Source organism: Daphnia carinata, chromosome 6 (assembly GCF_022539665.2).
Source record: "Daphnia carinata strain CSIRO-1 chromosome 6, CSIRO_AGI_Dcar_HiC_V3, whole genome shotgun sequence".
Classification (NCBI taxonomy): domain Eukaryota; kingdom Metazoa; phylum Arthropoda; class Branchiopoda; order Diplostraca; family Daphniidae; genus Daphnia; species Daphnia carinata.
The window spans coordinates 3,550,669-3,576,107 of NC_081336.1; the positions used below are offsets into that span (position 1 = coordinate 3,550,669).

Consider the following 25,439-nt stretch of genomic DNA (forward strand, 5'->3'; position numbering starts at 1 on the left):
GTCTTGTTAAGTTGCACCAGTTTCCCTACTCGCTTTTTACGCTGTAACATAATGCGTGGTCGTGTGTAATGTGTTTTATGTCGCCGTTGTTTATTTTTTTTTTTCATTATTAATATTATTTTTTTTTTCAATGTTGGTGGAATGTCATTATCGTGCTGTACATTGTGGGGAGAGAATTTGCCATGATTTTCAGTTCTTTTTAAAACTAATGTTTTTTTTGCAAGTGAGATTACAATCTTCTCGTTAAGGAGGAAAAAAAAAGAAATCAGTTCGTACGGAGACGTTCGATTGGCACTGTATTTCTCGTCCCAGCACAATAGACCGACATCATTCATCATATAATTCTTTATTTTTTTTTTCAGCACGGACAACAACCCACGGACTACTACGATTTAAGTATTCTTCTCTTACAAGAGGGATGTGTGGTGCGTCGCCGTTTTTTGATCATCAGCATCACAAATATTTACATCCAGAACAACAAAAAGGGAGAATCAAATAATAGTAAGTGAAAATAAGAAGAGAAAAGGTTAGGAGGAATGCATCGTTGTCTCAAAGCACTGGTATATGTCAATCGTCGATTGCCACGGTCAAACAAAAGGAGAATAGGATTCAAAATGAAGCCGTCAGATTCATCCAAAGCTGCCATCATCAGGGGATCAAAGACACACACGCTGAATCAAAACAAGGTGATGGGGGACACACACGAGGCAGATTGTGATTGATAGTGTTTTCTTTTTTCTTTCTCTCTTTAACAAAATAGAAGTCCAGGCGAGGGGAGAAAGGAATTATGTGTTCGCTATACATATGTATATAATTTTTTTTAAAAGAACGTTTATGTATAGAGGTTTACACGTAAAGCAAAATTGAAAAAAAGATTAAAAAAAAAAAAAGCGACTCATGTTTTTCAGTGTCAACGATCTCTCCTTTGCCACACAATCAAGCAACAATACTAGGCAGGGGAGAGTTCAAAAAATAAGAAAGAAAAACAAAACCTAATCTTTAAAAAACGGTTGCGTTTTAGGGTAAAACATAAGGGAGTTTGATATGGCGGAATGTTATTTTCACTGTTTTTCATCTTGTTTTTTTTACCGACATCACAGGTGTTGTTTTTTTTTTTCTCTTTTTTTTTTTTTTTTAGCTCAGACACAATTTCGGACACATCGCCTAACTATTTGTTCTGGAATATGAAGTAGAATCGATCAACTGTCAACTCAGATCATTCAAATGAAAAAGTCAAAGTCGACGATAAAAAGCAATCTCAAATTCGCTATACATCTAAAAAAAAATTTTTGACCTGATTTTGTTGCCGACAGTGATGCTCGTGTGTGTCCATCACAAGAACTCGCGCTCCAGTTCACTCAAGGTTGACTTGGATGATCGCGAAGCGAGATAGTCGCGACGCACTGGTCTCGCAGCCTACATCAACACATCACGTCTTAAAAACATTTTACGTTAAAAGCTCTAAAGCTGAAAATTACCTTCAGAGGAATCGTATAGTCCTGGCTTTGACCTTGAACCGGAATGTCCATTAAAGTGCGGCCGTCTCCGCTGAACGAGGCGGCGACCGGCGAGAAACGGACGCGCGGGGCTGAAACGCTTGAATGTTGCGATGAACTGGTCTCTTTGGCCGACATACCGCTGTCTTCACTGTGCATCGAGTCGGGCGGAGTTGGATTGGTCGGAGTACCTCCACCAGATCCTCCACCGCTTCCACCTGCACTGGAAGAATTCCACGCCCTGCTATTGCTACCCGCTCCACATCCTCCGATGACGCTGTTTACCACAGAATAGTTGGTCTTTCTCAGACTGGAACGCAATCGAGGTGGTTCTAAGCCCTGCGTGTCACATGCAAAATGCAAATGAATCACTTGTATTCTAGGAAATGCCTTCGGTCTTATAACTTACCAATGTACCAGGCCGTTCCATTTCTAATGAATTTTGACGAGCGATTCGGAACGGTGTTGCGGGAGAGGCACTCGAACGAGGATCCAAATCAAAAACTACTCGTCCTTGTGTTGGAGGCCCTTGGACGTGCACCGTATCAAGTTCGTCTTCAAGACGGAAACTCGGGTTGACGTTGGAGCTGTTGGCTAACCCAATAATGCCACCTATCGAAGAGTTTGAGACGTTGGATGATGTTCGACGATGATTGGCGCTATTGCCGGCTCCGTACATTCTGCCCGGCAAACGACTATTGACACTCGTGTTGAGATTCCCTGTGTTTTCATACGTGTGTAGATTATCGGGTTGGCGAACCTATTAGACAACGTAATGGAGAAAACCGATACTTCAATAACTGCAGTCAGATCATCGGGATTTACCTGTTCAGTTCCGTATCCTCGATAGGACAAAGGGTTCCAGTCGCCAGCTGTGGAGTAATGGCCTGAAGCCGGATGAGGCGGAGGACGGCCATGATCGTTGCTGCCTGGATAACCACTACCGTATTGCTCATACCCACGTTCTCCGCCTACATATCCAGCGGTCTCCATCCGAACCGGGTCGAAACCACCGCCACTATAAGCCTAATTTTTAAAAAAATTATTAATTATTTTTAACAACGAAATCAAAGTTTATGGTTAGTTTGCAATCTTACTTCGCTATCGTTACTGGCATTGGAAGATCGTCTTCTTTGATGATAAGCGCCCAAGGTGGATGCCGAATACAACGGTCCAGGTGGATTATCGATGAACCGCAGTGGTTTGGGATTGTCCATGACGAGTGGCGTTCGTTGATGTCGCACCTGTCCATGGTAGGTGTTATGCGAATAGACTCCGGGATTCGACGATGTTCCAGCCGTGGCTCCAGCCAAGGCGTATGGAGACGTCGGCAACTCGTAATCTCCAATGGCGGAAGACAAACGAGCGGCTACTTCGTTATTCGTCAAGGTAGTGGAAGCACTTGCGTACCCCCACCTTCTGGGGTCCGATACATCGTCATCTTGACTGGCTCTGTTGCATTGGACGAGCCACATGTTAATAAAATATTCTTACCGGCAATTTTTAAGTAATTATGTTTAACCTTCTATTCTGTGACGGACGAATAGGTTGGAGCATAGTGACTCCGGAATAGCGGATGTCTCCGCCCAAAGCCACTCCGGCCAACATGGCTGCTGCGTTGAACAAATGAAGTTCTAAACCGCCTTTGGCCCGTTTAGTATCGGCGCTACCACTGGCGGAAGAGCCGTTGATTCCGGCGACATAGCCGGGCGGAAGAGAGCGTGGGGTTGATCCATTATCCATTCGATCTACAACAGATATGAAATAATGCGGGGGATATTTTTTGTGTGTAGCAATTGCTTTACCCAATTCTGGAAGTGTGGATGACGTAGAAAGGGACGAAGGATGGCCACTTTGGGTTGCAGCGGCCGCTGCCGCAGCAGCAGCAGCCAACAATCCTTTTTGGGTTTTCTCCAAATTTGGTGCTGATCTGCTCCATTGACGGTGTCCTTCCGCTCTCTCTACAACAGGCCGAATATGAGCACGTTCTTTCTGGTGTACCGTACTCGGGCCCCATGTTTTCCCTTTAACTCCATCGGCCGGAACTAGCGAAAGGTAAAAACAAGTTTTTCTTATTTTTCAAATCAAAACAGCTTTCAATACAAACGTGTTATACCCGTTTTTAACCACAACCGAATTAATATAAAGAAGGAAAAAAAAGGATGTTTCAAGAGTGGGTTAGTAGTACTCACATGCGATAGCCTTAAGTCTAGCGATGGTAGAAGAAGAGTTTTCGACGGCGGAGGGATCCAGTTGGGCCCCGTTGTCGCCTCCGGCCACCACAGTACATGGGTGACGCAGTTCCATAAAACCACCCTCCGTCTGCTGGACTGTGAGGTTATGCCGGAAGTCTTTTCTCCCGGACCATTAGAAAGAAGAGCAGCGGTAGAAAAGTACAGAGACAAGGGAGAGAAAGAAAAAAAAAGAGAGGCAAAGAAGTGATTAATTGCCATTGTTTATCTACGTGAATAGAATATATAACAAGATATGAGTCACGGGAAGCCCTCGCATGCGGAATTATGAAACGATGTACACAGATTGGGGGGGATTAGTCAAACCCTTGTTTGGTAAGAACGAATTACGACAGAAGGACACCAAACGTCTGCACTGGTACAAACCATTTTGCATTTGAACTTGGAGCCGGTTAAGCTCGGCACGCGAGGGCGTCAACTGTATCGTTATATTGTGGCGAAAGTCTAAAAAAGAAAAACGAATAAACACACAACACAAACACACTCGCGCAGATGCACACACACTCAGGCACGCACACACACACACACACACGCAGGGAAATGTCTAGCAACACAAAGAGGAGGGCACTGTTTCTACAAACAAGGTAAAAAAAAACGCTCATAATACAAAACTGCAAGTTCAATGGGTGTGTTACCCGTTGGCATAGAGATGTGATGACCGCCGTCCTTTTTCAGTAACCTCAAACGGCTCTTTTTAAATTTGCCTTTGCGTTTTTTAGGCGTCGGAGCAGCAGCGGCCGCGGCGCGTTCTTGTTGGATCATCATCATGTTCAGCTCGCGTTCGAGTAGATCAATTTCCCGCTCCGCCAATTCCTGTCATCAGATGAAGGTACTCATTTTTTTTTTTATAGAACGCGTTAATTATGAAAAGAAAAATAGAACTACCTGTTCACGCTTTTTCAGATGCTCTTCGTGAATTTTCTGCTGGAGCATGGCTTGACGCAGTTCCTCTTCGCGGCAACGCAATTCCTATTTTTTTTAATTAAAACGATTAATTATAAAAAACATGAAAAACGACATTAAATTACCTTTTCTTTAACCCGTATGTCATCGAACATGGCTTCGATTTCCATCTTCCAATCTTCTTGCATCGTATGGAAGCTCTCGTGTGGGGTCTGAGCGAACGCTGACCGCGCAACTTCATCCAGGAGCATCAGGATTTTTTCAAAGGAGGGCCGATCGTGAGCTTCTGGCTCCCAACACACTGCGAGAGAGTATACAGAGAAAAATCAGTCGTCATCACGTTCTTTAAAAAAAAAAAAAACGGGCCAACGCGCTTGCTCAGCATAATGTTTTCGATATCGAAAATAAATAAATCCGTACTCTGCATGAGGTTTTTCCAGGGCGCCGGGCAGGTGGTAGGAATAGGTAGTGTCAGCTTCTTGACGGCCACGCCGTAGGCGACGGCCAGCGCGTCGATGCCCTTGTATGGCGTCTCTCCCGTCAGGATCTCCCAGAGGACGATGCCGTAACTCCAGACATCGGAGGCTTTGGAGAAGGTCGACGATTTGATGACCTCGGGCGCCATCCAGGCATAGGTACCGGCGGCCGACATTCGCGTCGTCTTGTACGCCTCGCGAGCCAGCCCAAAGTCCGTGATCTTGAGCGTTTTGAACTGCAGGTCCTCGTTTTCTATCGGTTCCGCTATCAGCACTACGCATACAAAAGTCCATTATGATAACATTCCGCTTGCTGTACACTCGCCCCAGTCGTTTTCATTGTTTCTCTACGAAATCCCGAATGACTAATGGGTACAACATGACTCGAGATATCCTTCCCCCCAGATATCCATTCCGTTCTTCGTGTTTGCAAGCGTTCCCATCATCGACGCGGCGCTATTGTTTCATACGAACCTCTCACCGATTGCCGGCTGCCTAATGAGGCCGTAAGCAGCTGAAACAACAACAACAATAACAAAAGAAAGTCTCCCTCTAAAAATAATCCATCCATCATGCCAGGTCCTCCCCTTCTCTTTTGTGTGCCCATTGTACTCAACCTACAAGGGGGTTCGAGAGAGGGGGGCAAAAGGGGGGAGATCAATCGAGGTCTTGGAAAAAGAGCAACTATGTACACGCAATATATTCTGCGATACGTATCGGGCACGTGCCCCACGTGCCATCTGCAACACAATTCCACGCTAGAACGGGCGAAAAAAATAATAATAACGGGTCATCATACCATTCCCCCCTTTTCAAAAAGACTGTTACTTAAAAAGAATAGAAACGTAGAACCCCAGTCGTAGATTATGTTCGTGTTGCTGCCAACACACCCTGACATGACATTGATCCTACGCCGCATCATGAAAAGGCAGTGTTCTCGAAATCTTCACGGGTTTTAGGAGATGTGACGGTTACGCTGAGTAAGAGAGACAAGATACGTTCCCTACGAGCGACAGTGACGGCCGAACGAAAAAAGGGGGGGGGGGGAGCGACGAAATGAGATTGAATCGGGTTTCCTCTTATGAATAATGCATTAGCCGAGCGATGAATTGATATGGAAATGGACGACGGGTGACAAAGCGAATCGGAGAATAGTAGCACAAGCAGCCGGGAATACTCCAAACTCAAAAAGAATATCATAAATAACAAAGAGAGGTTTGCCAAGAAGTCTATCTATTCTTTTTTCCGGTTGGTATTTGGCATCGGCCGTCGATGCACGCAACAATAGAAATGGAAGTTGAGGTGGATGATAGAAGCAGGACCAAACCGAGCGCAAAACATATTTATCTATTTCCCATAAAAGGTTTTGTCAAGACCTTGTAAGACCTGTGCCCGACTGTCAAGGACGTTGAATCAACTCCCACACAACATAAAGGACTTGGTCGTGTCGCCAAAACGGTCAATGATGGATGGAAATGTACTTACCGTTTGACGACTTTAGGTCGCGGTGAATGAGTGAGATCGGAGCCCCATTGTGCAAGTAATTCATTCCACGCGCAATCTGAATGGCCCAGTCAACCAAAACACTGGGACGAATTTTGCGGCCAGTAAGGACTCGGTTCAACGGCCCACCACGGGCGTACTCCATCACCAGACATAAGTTAGGTTCCTATTTATATCCAGACATGGATATTCAAAGAAAAAAAAAAGAAGGAGAAGGGGACAAAAATGATGGTACGTTATAAATAAAAAAATCATGACTGAAACTCAGTGACAAGGGCCTACCTGAAGGCAGACACCCTTCAACGCGACGATGTTCTCGTGATGTAGCCTCCAGAAGACCAATGCCTCTTGACGGACGTTATCAAGCGTGAGACTGATGTCTTCATCAGGATCTTGGCGAGCTGCTTTAACGGCAATCACTTCATTTCGCCAGATACCACGGTATACTTTGCCAAATCCACCAACACCTATGACTTCCTCTAACTGTAATTCTCGAAAGTCGATTTCTATCGGTTGGTCGTCTTCATCAAAGAGATTGCCTCTCCTGTGACGTTGGCTGGAAACGCGGTCACTTTCTTCTTCGGCCACAAAATTTGATGGGAAGATACCCACCTTGTCACCAATTTTACCCGTCCACCAGCCTTCATCACCAGATATTTTAGCATCCTTGGAAAGGATCTCTACCACTTGGCCTCTGCGTAAGCTAAGCTCGTCTTCTCCTTGGGCATCATAGTCAAACTGAGCTGTGCAAGTTGACAGTCTTTTCTGTCTACTTTGACTGCCTGAGCTACTGCTATCTGTCCAGGTCAGATTCAGGCTTGCAGGCTGCTGATATTGTTGCTGGCTGTAAGGTGGATTTGGACTAGCACTGGTTCTAAGGCGTCTCCCTTCTCCAGCTGGCAAACGGCTGGCAAATTTGCTTGATTCCATTTGGTGGGTGCGAGTGATCCAGGAGGCATCGAGAGGAGGCATTCGTCAAGGCCCCCTCATCAATGAAAATAAATTCCTCCTGGTTCTTCGGAAGTTTCATCAAATACTACTCCAGTATCCTTATGATGGAATAGCACATCATCCATGAGTTTCCTCGACAACCCCGATACGTAATGCAGATTGTTTGTTTCCCAGTCCTTGTATTACTTCTATTTCAATTTGTATAACACAATTTGCGATCACAATTCGTATGGGCACAGTCAGATGCAGAAAAAGTCCACAGCTTCTTATTGCCTAACACACAGCTATGAGTTTCATACTATGAATACCTCCCATATTTTGGTCAGCAGGTCACTTACACACACACACACAGACCACCGACAACACTAAACGCCATTTTAACCATTTTTTTTTACACAACAAAATATGCAGTACAAGAACAGCGCCCCCTAACGAGGCTCAATATAATTTGATGATGGTTGTAAGAAACACTAAGAATAACATTCTATAGGTGGCGTTACTGGAGTACCAAAACGCAGTTAGCCTCATTTAGGAAATTTAATAGAATATTTAAAGAAAAATTTATTACATTAAGCAAGGCATAATCTGCATATTCAAGGATTATTTAATATCTATTATTTTCTCAAACTAAAAATTAAAATATAGGGCTTGAATAATTTCCTGAGTGAGAATATTGACAACCTCTCTTATTTAGTATTTTGATGGAAAAACGGGAGAGAGTAGAAAAATGGTTTTATCCTACCAGCTCAAGGGTATTTCTTGAAGAGCACGTAAAGAATTGCGAAATAGTGTTTCTGTCACCTCACCATTTTTGGATTAAAGTTTACTTGTCAACCCCCATAGATATAACCGTCCATGTGCATTATTTTTATATTTCTTAATGTGGACGTCAGCTGCTGAACAAGTCGGCAGTACTCTCCAAGAATGGGGTTTCAAACCCTGGAGATTCTACGGCAGGGAGTATGGGCCTCGGTCACCGGAGGATTTTTCTATGACCCCCATCACGTAAGAAACACACGTGTTGAATAGTAGAAAAATAAATTTCACTAGTGTTTCTATTCATCTTCTAATTAGGACCTCTTCTGCAACACATTCCACTTTTACACGTGGATGTTTCTTGTTTTGTCACCTTTCTTAGTTCACTTGGTGAGAATAATTAAACTATTCCCATAATGTAAAAATAAATCTTTATTTATTTCATGCTGTTGATTCAGTGGTCTAGTAGTACATGGTACCCCTGGGTGGCCTATGCTGGTGCAATTCTGATTGCATTCTCTGCAATCAAAGTTATCAATCTCAGATTGCACTTGATGTTTGACACCAGTGAATCCATTGAAGAACAGCCACAAGACATTCACAGACTGCGTCATAAAGGCAATCAAGCCAATAGGTCTGTAAAATCATATGTTCGATGCAAGTTCTAGACTCAATCTTAATTTTTAAATTATTTTCTTGCAGTGATTTTGAAGATATTGAATTACAAGTACTGAGCACCAAAGAAACCCGTTCTGACAGTGTCTCGCCAACAGTGCCTGATACGTTTTTTCATTCGGTATCGAACCGAAGTCAACAAGGGCGAACAATTTCTTCAGTGAATGAAGCTGTATGTGAACTTTCTGCTGCAGGTGTCACTGCCAGTAGTGATCAACATTGTGATGTTAAAGTTGACGTTCATCGTAAAAGCAGTTCGGCCAGCAGCGAACCCGCCATTTTGGCACTCGATGCCCAGCCAGAGAAAGCAAGGCGGCAGTCAATCACCAAATCTAAGGTAGCGATAACCTAAAGAATTCTTATCTGTGCCAAAAATATTTATTGACTTTATCAGGGCCACACGTTGGTGGATGGCGATGATGCTTTTACACCTGAGGCCATGACGTCTCTCAAATCTGTAGACACGGAGGAGGCAGAAAAGGCTGAACGGAGTTGCCTTCGACCATCTACTGGTGGTCGACGGTTCTCCAACGTCTCTAACTTAGCTTTCGAGATGAGCAGAACTACAATTTCAGCTCCGCGCCTTCAAGGCGGTGGATCTTTGGAATTGGGATTTGTCTTAGAAGACTCAGTTCAACTGACTAATAAAATCATTTCGCGTCCTTCTGGTACTGGAGGTTTAGCATCTGTGCGACGAACCCTTAGCGCACTTGAAACCTCGTCTGGTTCAGCTGATCCGTCATCAACAGCTTCTGCCCCTCAGTAAGAATAGCCAGTTATCGACGGATTGAGAGGATTTAATTTTATTAATTTATTTGGTTTTAATTAAGAAATGTGGGAGGAGCCATGAGCTACGTGATATGCGATCCCATTACAGAGCACCAAAACGCCGAACAGTTCCATCAGCAAAGAGATGCCGAACGACAAATAGATTTATCCACCTACGAAACTGGTGCGACGGCCGTAGTTGGAGCAACAACGCCTACAGAGCGTAGTCCTCTACTAGTCCCTAATGCTAAAGCGAATAATGAACTTCCCGACTGGGCTGCCTTCTTGACTAGCACGCCCATGCAAAAGCAGCTGCTACTACAGCCTGTCAGCAGCAGCGCCAGCAGCAGTACCACAGCCAGTCAAGATGCTTTACATAGTCTCAATGTATCGCGAACTCGGCAGCTTTTTGCGCTGTCTCCAATGCGAGCTCATCCCATTTCCTCCACAGAAATTTCCAATGGTATGCAATTTGAAACGTTTTATTTATTGTTTTAAATACCGTGGTAAAATATTATTCAGGTCGCACTGGACAAGCTCCGCTTCGTGATTTAGACACGCCGACATCTAATTCAAGTTCTAGTAGTACAGCAGATAGCACGGAAGGCGAAGCTGTTCGACTTCTACCTCTCCCTCCTCGAACGTTGCCTTTACCTTTACGTTCGCCTCCTACACTAACCACTTCTGTTAGTACCACCATTTCCAGTTCATCTCTACCTCAGCCTTCAGGTTGTATTTATGAAATGTTTTTCGAATTTTGTCATATTGATATCATCGTCTTCCTATTTAGCATCCGGCGATCAAGGAGTTATCCCCAAACGCCGTCAACATTCCGGAACGTGTCAAATTGGTAAACATTTTCACGTGTTTCCCGTCGATTAAATTATTGATTTAACGATTGTTTTCATAGAAGAAGAATCGGAAGAAGAAGAAAATGAAATTGTTGCTGATTCTACACGATTGCAGGATGAAGTAAGTCAATTCACACCACCGAAAAGACGGAAATTAGCAGCCAGACGGAGACGTCATCCGATTGAATCGTCTGGTAATAACATGGTAGCAATGTTAGAAGATGAGGCATATGGAAGCAGCAGTACAGGTGCAACAGGTCAAGCACGTAATCGGAAACCATGCACAAACAGGCCACGCCGTAGACGACGGGCAAATGCTTTCTACACTGCCAGTGTTCCTCTCGAGAGGAAGGACCACGATGTGAAGCGGGTCGTGGAACCGATTGCTGTGCCGTCCACCTTCGTCCTACCCCCATCCACCTTTCCGTGGTTTTCCGGCACTGGTACGCAGGCCTCGGATATCTCGGCCAATTCGGGAGCCAATGTTTCTACAGCAACGCGCATTACCCACTTGTCCACTCCTGGAAATAGCGCTATGCCTGGTGAACATTTGAGCAGTTCATCCATCAGCTTGAGCTCAGCGTTAACAGTAGTCGTTCCAGATAGTCCAACTGTGCTGTTTCAACCATGTCCAAAGGAAAGGCGACGAGAAACAGAGCGGCCTGATTGTTTACGAAGCCGAAGTAGTCGGGATCGAGATCGACGGAGCCATGGAGCTGGATCGACGACGTCCAATCCAGCCGCAGTAGAAGCAACCAACGTGGCCGAATATTTTGGATCCAACACGATGCAGTACCTGTTGTACAATCTACATACTGGCCGAAGTCCTTTACAGTTTATCAGTGCAACCAATCTTGGTCCGGGAAGTGGAGAACGCCATCATGGACACGGTGCTCGTCATCATCAAAACCCGTTTGGCCTGCCAAACATGGTAGATAGTGTGGCTGAAGCTTTGGGTCGTGTAAATAGTTTGCCCAATGCCAACAACAATCACAACGAAGCTGTTAGATTACGAAATAATGGATCGGAACCGGAAGAACTTCAATCACCTCCGATATTGCCTCTTGTTAAGAGCAGACGATACTACCGTTTCAAATTATGGCCAAAGTGTCCGTGGTCTAATTCCCCCACTTCAGGATCTGTCAAAATTCGCTTCGATCGTCTGGCCCTCCTGGCTCTGCTGGACCGCAACGTTTCGTCATGGGACAGTGCCCTTTGCGTCCTCTTGGCCCTGACTGTCAGTATCCTGACGGCCCTAGTACTTCGCTCTGGACTTCTCCAAGATGCTTACGCCTTTCTCTTCTGCCTGGTTTGCGCTGGATGCCAGTACTCGATGCTCAAAAGTGTCCAGCCCGATGCAGCTTCGCCCACTCACGGCTTCAATCGACTGGTGGCTTTCAGCCGTCCAGTTTATTTCATCGTTATGGTCTCTCTTCTCCTGCTGGCCGACTACTACGCCAACAATCGTACTGGCCGATCTACTTATCTCTACGGTGTCGAGTGGGGCAGTCCCGAACAATTGTCAATCCTAAAAATTTTTTTATTGATTCTCATCCTCGGTTTCCCGGCCATCTTCAGCCTGGGCCTTTTGCCGCAGATTTCTACATTTACCGTTCATATTCTGGAACAAGTAGACATTCACGTATTTGGAGGAACAGCTGTTACCGGCCTTAGTTCAGCTATTTTTGTTGTGTTGCGATCATGTTTTTTGGTAGCTCTTCTCTTTGGACCTGCTTTTGCTGGTTTAAAAGAGCCAGCCAACCCTCAACACATCCTCTTCTCAGCTTATTGTGGTCTATTAATCGCCTCATGTTATCACGTCAGTCGTTGCTCTTCGGATCCCTCAACTCTTTGGAGCTGGATAATCCAGCTGGCAACTCAAAAGGACGTGAGTGGAACAAAAGAAGAAGGCAAACCGGACGAAAAGGTCCTTCCCAATGAGGAGGAAGAAGATTCACTTCCTCGGCAGATGCGTGAAACGATCGTGGCACGCCTCCGTTCGGACGCTATTGTCTGCCCGCTAGTGGCCATCTTAGTATTCGGCGTTCACTGTAGCACCGTCTTCACTAGCCGACAGTTACAACCCGTCTTAGGTGAAGTGTTGTGGATGGCACCATCCGCCCTTGGTTTCTTGCTTCATTATCTAGTTCCCCAATTAAGGAAGCAATTACCTTGGCTCTGCTTCTCCAGACCGCTGATGCGCTCTGCTGAGCACAACCAGTTTGAAGTTCATCAGCCGGCCCGACTCATGTGGTTCGAACGGACGTACTTATGGTTAACTATGCTGGAACGCTACGTTCTCCTGCCCGTTCTCTTCCTGGATGTGATGACTCGCGATTCACCTACACTAGTCGCCAAGTTTGGATTACCAGCTGGTACACTTCTGGCCGTCGTCTGCGGTACCAAAGCCGTTCGGTCCTGTTTGACAGACCCTTCGTCTCAATACCTTATCATCACCTTTGCCAAGTTACTGTTTGGCAAGGATTTGGCCAGTGCTGGTTACTCGGAAACTTTCCTCGTCGATTACTTTATCGTCAGCCTGCTGTTGTCCAAAGTGGCCGAATTCCTGCTCAAGATCCAGTTCATCATTACTTACATCGCCCCGTGGCAGATCACTTGGGGCTCTGCGTTCCACGCTTTTGCCCAGCCGTTCAGCGTACCCCATTCGGCTATGCTGTTTGTTCAGGCTGCCGTATCGTCAGTGATGTCGGCCCCGTTAAGTCCGTTCTTGGGTAGTGCCATTTTTTTTACGTCTTACGCCCGGCCTATCAAGTTCTGGGAACGAGACTATAAAACGAGACGGGTAGACGCTTCTAATACCCGGCTGGCCAGTCAACTGGAACCGACACGGAACCCAGGCGGAGACGACAACAACCTCAATTCCATCTTTTACGAGCATTTAACACGTTCGTTGCAACAATCGCTGGCCGGTGACCTGATGCTCGGTCGTTGGGGTGGTCCCATCAGTCAGGTATAAAAACGAATTGACGAGAAAAATGAACTCTTTAATTGACTATTTGAATTTCTTAGGGTGACTGCTACGTGCTGGCGTCAGAGAACCTCAATTGCCTCGTCCATCTAGTCGAGCTGGGCAATGGAGTAGTGACGTTTCAAGTCCGCGGACTGGAATTCCGTGGCACTTATTGTCAGCAGCGCGAAGTGGAGGCCATTTCGGAAGGTGTCGAAGAAGATGATACGTGCTGTTGCTGTGAACCTGGCCACTTACCTCACATGCTGGGTGGAAATGCTGCGTTTAATCAGAGATGGCTGGCGTGGCAGGTATTTTTATTCATTAATTGCATTGTACCTGAATTGTTTTTAAAACCAGTTTATTAATTATTAGGTCATGGCTACCAAATACGTCCTGGAAGGCTACAGCATTTCAGATAACAACGCGGCTAGTATGTTGCACGTCTTCGACTTGCGTCGGATCTTGGTCACGTATTACGTCAAGAGCGTCATATATTACGTGACGCGGTCGCCTAGATTGGAAGACTGGCTTAGCAACCCGGCGATTGTCGAAGCGCTCCAGTCCATGTCATCGGATCGTTCCTTTGCTGATCTCGACCCAGTCTTCAATATCAACATCGATGAAGATTATGACTATCACGTGCCTGGAATCACCCGCTTTAGCTTTTGTTCCGTCTACCTCAGTTGGATCAAGTACTGTGCCGGACGTCGCGAGAAACCCGTTGATAGCGGGCGCGATTCCTTGCTTGTTTCCCTTTGCCTGGCTCTCAGCCTTTTGGGTCGTCGAGCCCTTGGTTCGGCTGCCCATTCGGCCCTATCTAGTGTCGAATTCTTCTTGTACGGACTGCACGCTCTCTTCAAGGGAGATTTCCGTATCACTTCGTTCCGTGATGAGTGGGTATTTAACGACATGGAACTTTTACGCCGCGTCGTAGCGCCAGGTGTCCGAATGTCGCTCAAGTTGCATCAAGATCATTTCACTTGCCCAGACGAGTACGATGACCCCAGCGTACTTTATGAAGCCATCGGCGGTCATGAAGAGAAACTAGTAATTTCCCACGAAGGAGATCCAGCTTGGAGACGAGCCGTTTTGTCAGGTGTCCCATCATTACTCGCTTTGAGACACGTCGTCGATGACAACTCGGATGAGTATAAAATCATTATGCTCAACAAGAGATTTCTCAGCTTCCGAGTTATCAAGTTGAACCGGGAATGTGTCCGCGGTCTTTGGGCTGGACAGCAACAAGAGCTCGTTTACTTACGGAACCGCAATCAAGAAAGAGGTGAGAACAATAGAATTTTCGTTTTGTTTATTGAGTTTTATAAATTTTAGTATTTTCATAGGGAGTATACAGAACGCTAAACAGGTGCTACGGAATATCATCAACTCTTCATGTGATCAGCCGATTGGTTATCCAATCTATGTTTCGCCGCTAATGACATCATTCGCTGAAACCCATCCGCAAATCCGGGGCACTCTGGGTGGGCCGTTAAGCATCCATGCTATTCAGAAGGCCGCTCTAGCCTTTTTCCGAAGATTGAGAACGCGTTGCGGAGAAGGCTGTTCTAGCGGTGGATCCGGAGTAGGAGGATCTGGTGGAGTGCAATGTGGTGATGTGGAAATCAGTTTGGAAAATCTTCGTTCAAATTTGATGTCAACAGCAACAACTGCGGGCAGTTTGAATGCTACCACGACAACGACATCTGTTGGCAGAGGGTATCCCGCTTTCACATGTAGTTTCACAGGATCAACTAGCAGTGCGCTCGGCCCGATGGGTCTTGGAACCTACGCCGCTCTTAACGCTTCCAACGCTGGAATGACTTCGTTTGCATTCAATCCAGCACGAGGATCGAGTCCGCGGAGTTCGCTGGGTACTCAGAGAGGCAGCATTGCGTCCACTATGAGTGGGACGTTGAGGAAACCATCCGGCTCTACTCTTATTAGCTTAGCAGGTATGCTAGCTGAAAGAGATTCCGTAGCAGCTGCGACAGCCGCCGCTGCCACGACGGCCACATCAACTCCAATGGGAAGTGGGACGCTTAATGGGAGTGCACCGTCCGTACGTGAAAGACGTTCTAGTCGAGGTTCGGAGTCACAAGAGCGGGATGTTCGTTTACGGCGTCAAGCAGCAGAATCAGGAGCTGGTGCTGTGTCTCGGCAGAGAAATTCTTCCGGACGAACTGGTGAAGATGAAAGACGTGGCGCAAGAGAACGGAGCCGCCGACGAGATCGCTCCAGACGTGATCGTTTTGATCGGCTTGAAACTGCGGACACAGACCGGCCTCTGTACGAAACAGAGGCTTTTATGGACAGCCGGATTTCTGTTGATCAACTGGTTAAGGTAAAATACCTTTATTTTAGACAACATCATAACTGAACCTAAATTTTGTTCGTCTTTCAAAGATTGTTGATCCCAATCAAGTTTACGATACCATCAATCTTGGCCGGCGCATTGACGTTCTCTGGCCAAGCCCAACAATTCGTAACCAAGGAGGAAAATCGTATTGGAAGTCGTGGTTGCCTGAGGCGGGCATGGAAGGACTGGTAACAGAAATAAATTTCATTCATTAGGGAAAAAATGAGTTTTATTCTTGTTTGAATGAAATGTAGGTGGTACATCGTTGGGTGCCTAATCATCCAGATTCGCGACAAAGATCGCACGTGGATCGCGTCATCCTTCTCTTGCTAATGGAAGATAAATACGTGCCAATTGCCGAATCGGCGGTTGAACCAGTATCATTTGCTAGCACCAGCCTTGGGGAATCAAGCGTCCTGATTAAAGATTAAAGCCAAGGAAATCGCAGATTAGTTTTCCAAAATTGAAATTTTTCAATTATCTCTTTTCTTTTCTTTTTTTTTTTCGTTTGAGTCGAATAGGCTCAAAAACAGGTGATTTGATTTGAAATGTCAACTCCGAATTCGTTTTGGCGAAATTTGTTTGTAAATAGTTTTGTGTTAACCAAAATGTGTATTGTTTGACATTGATTATGAAAGGACCACTGTGATTTACAAACATTGTCAATAGTATATGAATGCGTGGAATATAATTTGAACTGAAACCCGTGAACGTCAATCTGCCATAGACGTACCTGAGTGATGTGAGCTTTTTTTAGTGTAGCCGTGATCAAAAGGACGTTATTGTGTGGCTGAGATAATAACGGCACAAAATGACGTCCGATTTTGGATTTTGTTTGTTTCCTGTTAAGGAAAGCGAAGCATCTGAATCCGTGCTCAAATGTGGCAAACGCACTTTTACGTTACTAGATGGCATTCTTCTCAAAGCTGCGTAGACCAATCAGTCTGCTTCAGCCGTCGCGCCAGTATGGTATGGTTGTTTCTGTGCGTCCTGGCGTTTGTTTGTTTGTCAGGTGCGTCCTGGCGCGAAAGTCGTTGCTAATTGCTGGCTTTTCTCCTAGAAGAAAACTGGCAATCTATCCTGTCAACATTGCCATAGCAAAATGTTTTCTAATTATAGACTGTTATAATGGGAAAAAGAGTTGAAAGTTTGCACGTTTTAGTGTTTCCAATTGAACAAAAACGAAAAATTGCTAAAAACATACAAGCCAGAAGACTAGCGTGGTAGGTTTTAAGTTTTAGTCGTTTCTTATTCGCTTTGTTTCAAAATGGCGGTCAATCAGTTCATAGCTTCTGACGTGACACAATGTTAAGCTTACCGTACGCGACGTCCTCTCTCTCATCACCACGTGGAGTTGCTTAACCATGGCTTTAGTGTCAATGGCAAGATTTTAGGGCACTCCTACCAAAATCACCAATTCCGAAATGAAGATTTGGTAATTGGAGATGTATCCAGTGAAAGTTGGATATTGAAATTCGAACGAGAAGATTTTGAGCACTGGAAAGCGATAACTATTAGAGGCAATGGCGGATGTAACTTACCTAGAAGAAGGCCATTATTCTATCTGTTTTGTCTTTCAATTGCTGCTATACCTTGCCAGTTAAGATCGTTTTCACAGCGTGGTGTCTTATTTAGGTAGCTCCGAGACTCCTGAAGATAACCAGCACTAAATTCAGCATTTCAAACTCAACCCCCTAATTTGGTGGTAGTGATGCTTTCATTTCTTTTACGGAAGTTGGATAACAACCAAAGCTTCAATCATACTAATGTGGAACCCAACGTCAAAGTGTTTGAAGTGGAAATGGAAAATCAATAAAAAGTGGATGTTGGAGGAAGCACATGTTTCATGTAAGTTCCCTAAGCTTACATTTTTTGTACTGATTTTTCTCTTTTATTTTTATAGGTAAATAATTGTAATGAATGTTGAGAGAAGTTTCATATATACGTGGGAGGGAAAAGTGCTGTTAGGAGCCCCAGCCAGAAGTTTCTGTGTGTAATACACATCTCTCCCTCCATGCCGTGGAATTCCACATATTATACATTTGCAAGGTAAATCTCAGTTCTCTTCTTTTCTGTGACCTCTTTTCTCCGTGACTCATTATTATTTCAGTTTTTGAGCTACAGCTGCATACCTAGCCGTAATAATTCGCCGTATCATTTAAAACCGAAAATGTTAGTTGACAACCAATAATATTGCAGCAAATGCAAGTGCGCAATTAATCGACACGCTCCTGTCTGAAAATTCGTTCGAGCCCAAAAGCTTCCAGGTAGACGCTGATTACCAACAAAAAATGTTGTAAAGCTTAAAGCGATTGAATATGATGGAATTTATTTTACAATGGACTTAGCGTACAACCTTGGGATTAGAAAACATCTTATCTGGGGTTATATTCTTGAAATTTAAGCAAATTTTTTTAATAGTTTCTTTAAACTTTATTTGCTGTTTAACTTGTTGCAAAGAAATATTTTCTATTTTGTTTTCAGGTATTTCGGAAGGCCTAACGCTTCCGGCTATGTATCCTTTTTCTCTAGTTGCAGCACCGACATTGCCTCGAGTTTTTGTATTTTTTCACGTCTCGTTTGTCAAGAAAAATCTGTCTTTACAGCGGTTCCATTATGCACGTGTTGGAACCAGCCAACAGACGATCTCGTAAATTAGAAATAACCTTTGAATTATCTCTGTCTACATATGTTAGATCATAAAGGATGTATAATGTCTTTTACAGATAGCCCTAGCAGCATTTCTACTGTTGACATGTATGTAAGCAGCCCCCCAGGGCTGCTTACATACATCATTTATACATCATCATGATCCACCGATCATGAACGATGGATGTGTTTTACAGATTGGCCCAACAGCATTCCCACTATTCAGCTGTGACAACCAGCCAATAGGAAATGGTTGTGGAATCTCATTCCTTGCAACTGGGAAAACAGGTTTGAATAATTGTTGTATAAGCATATCTTAGGTCACACAGTGTTTGCTGTTATATCATAGGACAAATGTGTACATCTTGATGGATTGATCATTCAGCAACTATTGCAGACTAACAGCTACCTTTTTTATGTTTTGTAGGTGAAGGTATGCCTCAAACTTTGCTATAGCTTAAGGCTGATATTTTTATTTCTGCAAGGCATACACTTGAAACTGTTAGTTCTTTCGGTTTTTGAATAGTTGTTTAACAACTATCAGGCTTATTTGGAACTAAAGGTTTTTTTCATTTGGGTTTCCCATATTTAAGCAGATTGCTGAGGTGACAGTCATGTAGTTGAAGGATCTCCTGTTACAACTGAAATAAAGTCAATACTGGTAAATAATTATTTATTACTTATTATTTGTCTTTCACAATACCTCTTTTTTAATTTAAAATGTTTTTAGTTGCAGATAAAAATTTTGAAGACAAGTTTCAAGTAGTGTATAGAACGTTATCTGCGAATAAAAGATGCTGTCGGAATAGCATTCAACTGACTAGCGCCACTTAGTGAAAAGAGCTCTTGAACGGTATTTCGGAATAGTAGTTGAATCGTCTTATAATCAACTTGTACTACGCTTGGCGTCTATGCAGGATGGAGCTTATCTTCACACAACCAAAGGCCACAAAGTACGTATGTACCAACGCTTTGGACTAACTGGTTATTGCCTTACGGACATATTTTAGAGCTCGTCCCCGATCAGCTATGATCGGGCGTGGGGTTAATCGGATGAAATGGCAGCTGAAAGAGCGCCACTCAAATAAGGAGGTCCGAATGGTATGCCAAAATGGTCTCTAATGTCATAATCACTGAAAAATTTGATGATGCTAACATGAATAATCAATTCTTGGTTATTGGGACAAGCCATTAGTGGTCCGATTATCGAAGGTGATGGAGTCCAATGGCAAGTTGTGCGATCTCGTAACCCAGCCGACCCGCTTCGAAAACAACCCACCCGAGGAGTAAAAAATCAACACGATCATTGCAGGACCGAGTGGGCAACCTGTATTTAAAGTTGCGAAAAGGAATTAATGCGTTTCTTCCGGCAGCTAGTTTACCATTTACATTTTCCAGTATTTGTTCCTAATTTAATGTTGGTTTGGATGAACAGCTCCAGACTGTATTCAAAGCTTTAACTATGTAGCAATGACATTTGCCTCCACAATAGGTGCTGAAAACAGTTGCACATCACGTAGGTTTGGAAAGTAGCAGACAAGGTGGTGCTGAAGCTGTGATACAGATGGAGGTTGTACAGCAGGTAGAGTTGAAGAGATCTCTCAGTCGCGGTTGAAGGAATTGGACGACAGTTGACGTTGAACGAAGTGCAGAGAAGGCGTTGAAAAGATTGCATGCTGAGAACATTCTGTAACAGATGGCATTGTGTGTTGGGAATACCGCACAAAAGATGTCGTGGTTTGTTGGGCATGTTGCACAAAAGATGGCGTTGGTTGCACGGTTGGTATCATTGTCCACGGTACTGTTGACATTGTACGTTGAAGATATTGCCAAGAGATGGCGATTATGTTTTCATATTTGATGGCGTCTTGTTTTTCGAGAAATTCTTCGTCGTTAAGACATACAGAGTGCTAGCTTTGGTGATGAAAAAGGTTTGTATCAGTGAAAAATATGTGGCAGGCTTTCATCAGATAGTCTGCAGCCTCAACGGTTCAACCTTCCAGTAAGTGAATGATGTAATCCAAGAGCTAAAAAATAGGAATAAATATAAGAATAAATCCAATTGTAAAAAACTACTAATGAGCCTGACCTGGCAAATCAACCTTCAACTCCACATAAGGATGAAGCATGAAAGTAATACTCGAGTTGTACACTTACCAACTGGATTGTGCTTCTACCCTCTAGATAAAATTGAGACGATGAATCAACAATTATCAAGAAGTTCCTAGTTTACAAATTTACGACCTGAATACTGATTTCCTTCTTAAAACCAGGTCCAACTTTACATGGCTTCATAACTGTTTTACAGTTTGCAGTTCTAAACAATAAAGTTCAGAAAGCAATGCCGGCAGATGAATAGTTGTAATTTGTAACTTTTATTGTAAATACACCAAAAATATGTGAAATCTTTCGAAAACAGAGCAAAAAAAAAAAAAAACCCACAAGTTTCACAACACCAAGCAGTCCATTAAATTAAATTAAACATTTAATTAAGCGTTAAATTTGGGTTATACTGCGTGATTTTCATAAAATTCCAAGAGGTGTCATTTTTTGGTCGATTTTGACAAAAGCGGTAAGGCATAGCCTTTGCACTTTTTCATTTTTGGATAAATTTTAAATTTCGCTTAAAATACATGATTTCGATTCAGAATTGAATGCTGGTCACGAAAACATCAAACGTATTTTCCAATGAGCCTTATGGTTTTTAAATTAAGCGCAAAAGACGAAAAAATAAGAAAAGTCGGGCTTATTTAGTCGGGCTTAAAAATTTTTTCTGCAAAACCTGACACTCATCAGAAATTGGTTGAATATCACAAGATATACTCAAAACTGAATGCTGAATCCGCATAAATTGCCATATTTTTCACTAAATCAATTATTTTTGAAATATATCGAATATTTGATGCAATGCTAGCGTGCCAGTACGCTATAGCGCTAGCGCAACGCAGCAGAAATATTAGGTATCAACCTAGAAATATTTTGGTGGCCTCCATTTTCCACAGGCACCTACCGGAGAAATCAGCTATTGCTCAGCGATCTCATGGAAATGATTGTCACTCGTTTGCGTTTGGCGTCGATCAACGGTGATAGCCATGTCGGCCGTTTCGCTTGCCCCGCAGTTGAAATCTCTTAAGTTTTAATGGATGTAAGTATGCAATGCTATTATTTCTCCTGAAGATATGGCAATCCGTTTTACCAAAAAAAAAAATAAATAAAAAATCTCACTTTTTTCTTTTTTTTCTCCCCATAGCCATCTACCGGTCAGACTCGTTATTACAGGCATGTAGGCAATTTGAGTCCATTGGATCCCAATGGCAGTTAGTTGGGTAGCGTGGCTGGAGAAAACGCGTGGCTGGACAAAAATATTTAAAAATGGATAATATAATAAAAGATAAGGATGGTAAGTATAAAGATTATTGTATTGGTTTTCAATTATTAATTATTGTTTATTAGATCAAACTATGAACCTGCAGGCTCAATTATTGCATAGAATATTAGATAACAACAAAACTAAGGATGGTAGGGCCAAATACCTAATGATTGTATTTGTGTTTTTTAGCTGAAATTTTGAGTCTATCAGCTCAGTTACTGTAAAAAACAAAACAAATTAGAACGGGACACTTTCCAAACAGTGAAGGAGGTTTTTCCAAACTCATCCCTAACTGAACGTGAGGATGAGTTGGCATTAGGCGAACACAGACAGGTACCTAAACTTTTCAAATAATAATTCAAAATAAGTATAGAATTTTAAAAAACAATTATTTATTGTTTAGTGATTCAGTCCACCACCTGACAGTGTGTTAAATTTAAATTCTGTTAGTGTTGCACTAAAAGAATCGTTAGTAATAAGTCCATGCAGCGAAGGAAATGAACAATTGTGGGATCGTATTTGGGCCGAAAGTGGGTGTGGTACGAAAACCCAGAAATGGCATGAGTTCAACATAAAACATGGATTAGGTACTTTTCGGTTTTTTGTCATATCAAAAAAGTATTTTTAATGCTATTATTTTGCATTCACAGAATTTTAGTGGGGGATCAAGTCAAGTCTGGAAGTGTTACAGGATGGAAGAGTGAGCCTACAGTTGAAAAAACACAGAGTGCATTACCATTAAGGTATGAGGTAAAGTAATAGAGTATGCAAATTGTCTAATGACAGGTACCATCTTGTGTGAATGAATCCTGTATAACAGCAATCCTTTATAGTTCTGTCACAACTAGAAGCCTCAAATAATTCTCCTTCTGTTGCTAAAGAACAACTTGTCCTTTACGTTCAGAATGTTGGTGAAGCTGTGTACTTAAATGGCCCTAAAGATGTTTCACTTCGCTGGCATTGCAGCGAAGAACATCATTCATGGACTCTTTAGGTATGAAAAGAACTTTCTTGAAATTTTTTTAAATTTATGACGAAGCATTTCTCCTCCTTTTTGCCAAACCTAAAAAAAAATGTTTATCCAATAGGAAAGGATTTTCAGCATACTGGGAACACAACTATCGACAATGCAACATTCTACGGGTGCTATTTTATCATTCAAGAGCCTTATACAATGATTTTCATCTGCAATTTGTATGGCCTTTCCCAAGCTTCTGCCAGAAGTTGAATCTATGAGTGTAAGTCACATGAGCAACAATTGAGATGCTTAATGGTGTTGTTTTTCTTTTCTCAGTATAGGTTAATAGTAACATTGGATCTGAAAAGATTCTTGGTTGGGGCAAGACACTGAATAAATTGTAATGATTGGATGGTTAACATGACATTTCTCTACTTCATTCGGATTCCCGAGACGGTATTTAATATTTAAAAAATTGAAGTGCATATCTGGGCTCCCTTCCTTTCCGTAGCCCCGTTTCCCCTTGACTCATAATAAGCCCGTAGGGGGTCATGCCCCTACTGTACGGTATATATAAAAATAACATATACCGAGGTTTGGAGGGCTCTGGCCGGAAAGGGGACGTGGGGGTCCGCTTAGTCCGATGATGTCTTCACGGAGGGCGACGTGGCTACCCACAAATCCGAACTAAAGGTTAATCGCTCCAGTAAAAATGTTCCAAATCTTCGGCTCTTCTTCCGGCTTCTCTTAGCCAATCACTGGGTAATCTCCCCGGTGGGTCAACAAGGCAGTGTCTCCCCCTGCCTGGGTTGACGGCAACTTTTGAAAGGGCTATTGTGCCTTTTTAAAGTTGCAAAATCATTTATATGTGCAGAGAAATGCCAATTCAATTTATTTTTTTTAAACAAAAAAAGCAAAATTAGTGTTTTTAACTTTAGTCTTACTATGCGCTTTTTTTCCCTTGCTGTTTTTCCACACCCATCCACAATGTATGTATTATCATTGGTTATTGATACATTCCTGAGACTTATTTGTTTTGATTAAGCTTTCAATTTTGACTCATTGGGGAATCGAACCCTGGATATTCGGCATACCGCGACGATGCTCTACCAATGAGCCATGAATCATGTGATGACAAGTTGGCTTTTTTCTTGTCAGTTACGGACTTACATTTACACTTAGAATAAAATTGAAATGAAATGGTGCAATTTTCTTTTCTACAATTAATTTACTTCAATTTTTATATATCAACTGTGATTTGAACCCAGGGTAACAGGTATCACAGCTAAACGCTCTACCACAGAGCTATAGACATTAAGAAACCAATAAGGTTTGTGCAAGACTGCACAAACAGCTAGACGATAACATATGATATGCGATAATAAAAAATTTAGATATATCATACGATTCATGGCTCATTGGTAGAGCATCGGCGCGGTATGCCGAACATCCAGGGTTCGATTCCCCAATGAGTCAAAATTGAAAGCTTCATCAAAACAAATAAGTCTCAGGTATGTATCAATAACCAATGATAATACATACATTGTGGCTGGGTGTGGAATAACAGCAAGGAAAAAAAAACGTATAGTAAGACTAAAGTTAAAAACACTAATTTTGCTTTTTTTGTTTAAAAAAAATAAATTGTATTGGCATTTCTCTGCACATATAAATGATTTTGCAACTTTAAAAAGGCACAATAGCCCTTTCAAAAGTTGCCGTCAACCCAGGCAGGGGGAGACACTGCCTTGTTGACCCACCGGGGAGATTACCCAGTGATTGGCTAAGAGAAGCCGGAAGAAGAGCCGAAGATTTGGAACATTTTTACTGGAGCGATTAACCTTTAGTTCGGATTTGTGGGTAGCCACGTCGCCCTCCGTGAAGACATCATCGGACTAAGCGGACCCCCACGTCCCCTTTCCGGCCAGAGCCCTCCAAACCTCGGTATATGTTATTTTTATATATACCGTACAGTAGGGGCATGACCCCCTACGGGCTTATTATGAGTCAAGGGGAAACGGGGCTACGGAAAGGAAGGGAGCCCAGATATGCACTTCAATTTTTTAAATATTAAATACCGTCTCGGGAATCCGAATGAAGTAGAGAAATGTCATGTTAACCATCCAATCATTACAATTTATTCAGTGTCTTGCCCCAACCAAGAATCTTTTCAGATCCAATGTTACTATTAACCTATACTGAGAAAAGAAAAACAACACCATTAAGCATCTCAATTGTTGCTCATGTGACTTACACTCATAGATTCAACTTCTGGCAGAAGCTTGGGAAAGGCCATACAAATTGCAGATGAAAATCATTGTATAAGGCTCTTGAATGATAAAATAGCACCCGTAGAATGTTGCATTGTCGATAGTTGTGTTCCCAGTATGCTGAAAATCCTTTCCTATTGGATAAACATTTTTTTTTAGGTTTGGCAAAAAGGAGGAGAAATGCTTCGTCATAAATTTAAAAAAATTTCAAGAAAGTTCTTTTCATACCTAAAGAGT

The 25,439-nt window shown here is 43.0% G+C and overlaps 3 protein-coding genes and 3 long non-coding RNA genes across 8 annotated transcripts in view; 5 read left to right on the forward strand and 1 right to left on the reverse strand.

Moving 5' to 3' along the window:
* The window catches only part of LOC130689811 (eukaryotic translation initiation factor 3 subunit F-like), an 86,764-nt gene that overhangs the window by 51,309 nt on the left and 10,016 nt on the right, over window positions 1-25,439 (forward strand). The gene's annotated exons all lie outside the window — the stretch shown is intronic.
* On the reverse strand, window positions 280-7,986 carry LOC130689813 (mitogen-activated protein kinase kinase kinase 11-like). 3 transcript variants are annotated; one of them, XM_057512753.2, is made up of 15 exons: window positions 6,913-7,986; window positions 6,613-6,796; window positions 5,072-5,401; window positions 4,777-4,952; window positions 4,634-4,717; window positions 4,384-4,561; window positions 4,115-4,192; window positions 3,689-3,847; window positions 3,302-3,541; window positions 3,019-3,244; window positions 2,594-2,948; window positions 2,322-2,522; window positions 1,906-2,256; window positions 1,479-1,835; window positions 280-1,416 (listed from the first exon to the last, which is right to left on the reverse strand). In XM_057512753.2, the coding sequence occupies exons 1-15, from the start codon at window positions 7,600-7,602 to the stop codon at window positions 1,333-1,335; spliced, it is 3,693 nt and encodes a 1,230-aa protein (XP_057368736.1). In that variant the 5' UTR covers window positions 7,603-7,986; the 3' UTR covers window positions 280-1,332. The 3 variants fall into 3 exon arrangements, with proteins under 3 accessions (XP_057368736.1, XP_059351845.1, XP_059351844.1); XM_059495862.1 differs by lacking the exon at window positions 3,689-3,847; XM_059495861.1 differs by lacking the exon at window positions 4,115-4,192 and having other exon boundaries at window positions 6,913-7,985.
* LOC130689806 (pecanex-like protein 1) lies at window positions 8,259-16,659 on the forward strand. Its single transcript, XM_057512747.2, has 14 exons — window positions 8,259-8,586; window positions 8,656-8,727; window positions 8,796-8,971; window positions 9,040-9,349; window positions 9,407-9,774; window positions 9,843-10,243; window positions 10,303-10,509; window positions 10,571-10,630; window positions 10,691-13,602; window positions 13,662-13,910; window positions 13,975-14,884; window positions 14,946-15,943; window positions 16,006-16,146; window positions 16,213-16,659. The coding sequence occupies exons 1-14, from the start codon at window positions 8,506-8,508 to the stop codon at window positions 16,387-16,389; spliced, it is 7,062 nt and encodes a 2,353-aa protein (XP_057368730.2). The 5' UTR covers window positions 8,259-8,505; the 3' UTR covers window positions 16,390-16,659.
* LOC130689817 (uncharacterized) lies at window positions 17,347-18,562 on the forward strand. Its single transcript, XR_009000820.2, has 3 exons — window positions 17,347-18,007; window positions 18,069-18,225; window positions 18,443-18,562. It is a non-coding gene; the product is annotated as an uncharacterized LOC130689817 (long non-coding RNA).
* LOC130689816 (uncharacterized) lies at window positions 19,142-19,971 on the forward strand. The gene is made up of 4 exons (XR_009000819.2): window positions 19,142-19,268; window positions 19,338-19,460; window positions 19,525-19,708; window positions 19,796-19,971. It is a non-coding gene; the product is annotated as an uncharacterized LOC130689816 (long non-coding RNA).
* Window positions 22,105-22,763, forward strand: LOC130689818 (uncharacterized). The gene is made up of 3 exons (XR_009000821.1): window positions 22,105-22,310; window positions 22,381-22,564; window positions 22,628-22,763. It is a non-coding gene; the product is annotated as an uncharacterized LOC130689818 (long non-coding RNA).

What these genes read in the sequence shown, in the direction of transcription:
- LOC130689813 (XM_057512753.2), bottom strand. Translation starts at nt 7,602, where the DNA reads ATGCCTCCTCTCGATGCCTCCTGGATCACTCGCACCCACCAAATGGAA. An exon ending in ATCTGAAAAAGCGTGAACAG is followed by an intron (nt 4,562 to 4,633) that starts GTAGTTCTATTT and finishes ATCTGATGACAG; the next exon opens with GAATTGGCGGAGCGGGAAAT. An exon ending in TGGAACGGCCTGGTACATTG is followed by an intron (nt 1,836 to 1,905) that starts GTAAGTTATAAG and finishes TGTGACACGCAG; the next exon opens with GGCTTAGAACCACCTCGATT.
- LOC130689806 (XM_057512747.2), top strand. Translation starts at nt 8,506, where the DNA reads ATGGGGTTTCAAACCCTGGAGATTCTACGGCAGGGAGTATGGGCCTCG. An exon ending in AAAGGCAATCAAGCCAATAG is followed by an intron (nt 8,972 to 9,039) that starts GTCTGTAAAATC and finishes ATTTTCTTGCAG; the next exon opens with TGATTTTGAAGATATTGAAT. An exon ending in AGGCGGGCATGGAAGGACTG is followed by an intron (nt 16,147 to 16,212) that starts GTAACAGAAATA and finishes AATGAAATGTAG; the next exon opens with GTGGTACATCGTTGGGTGCC.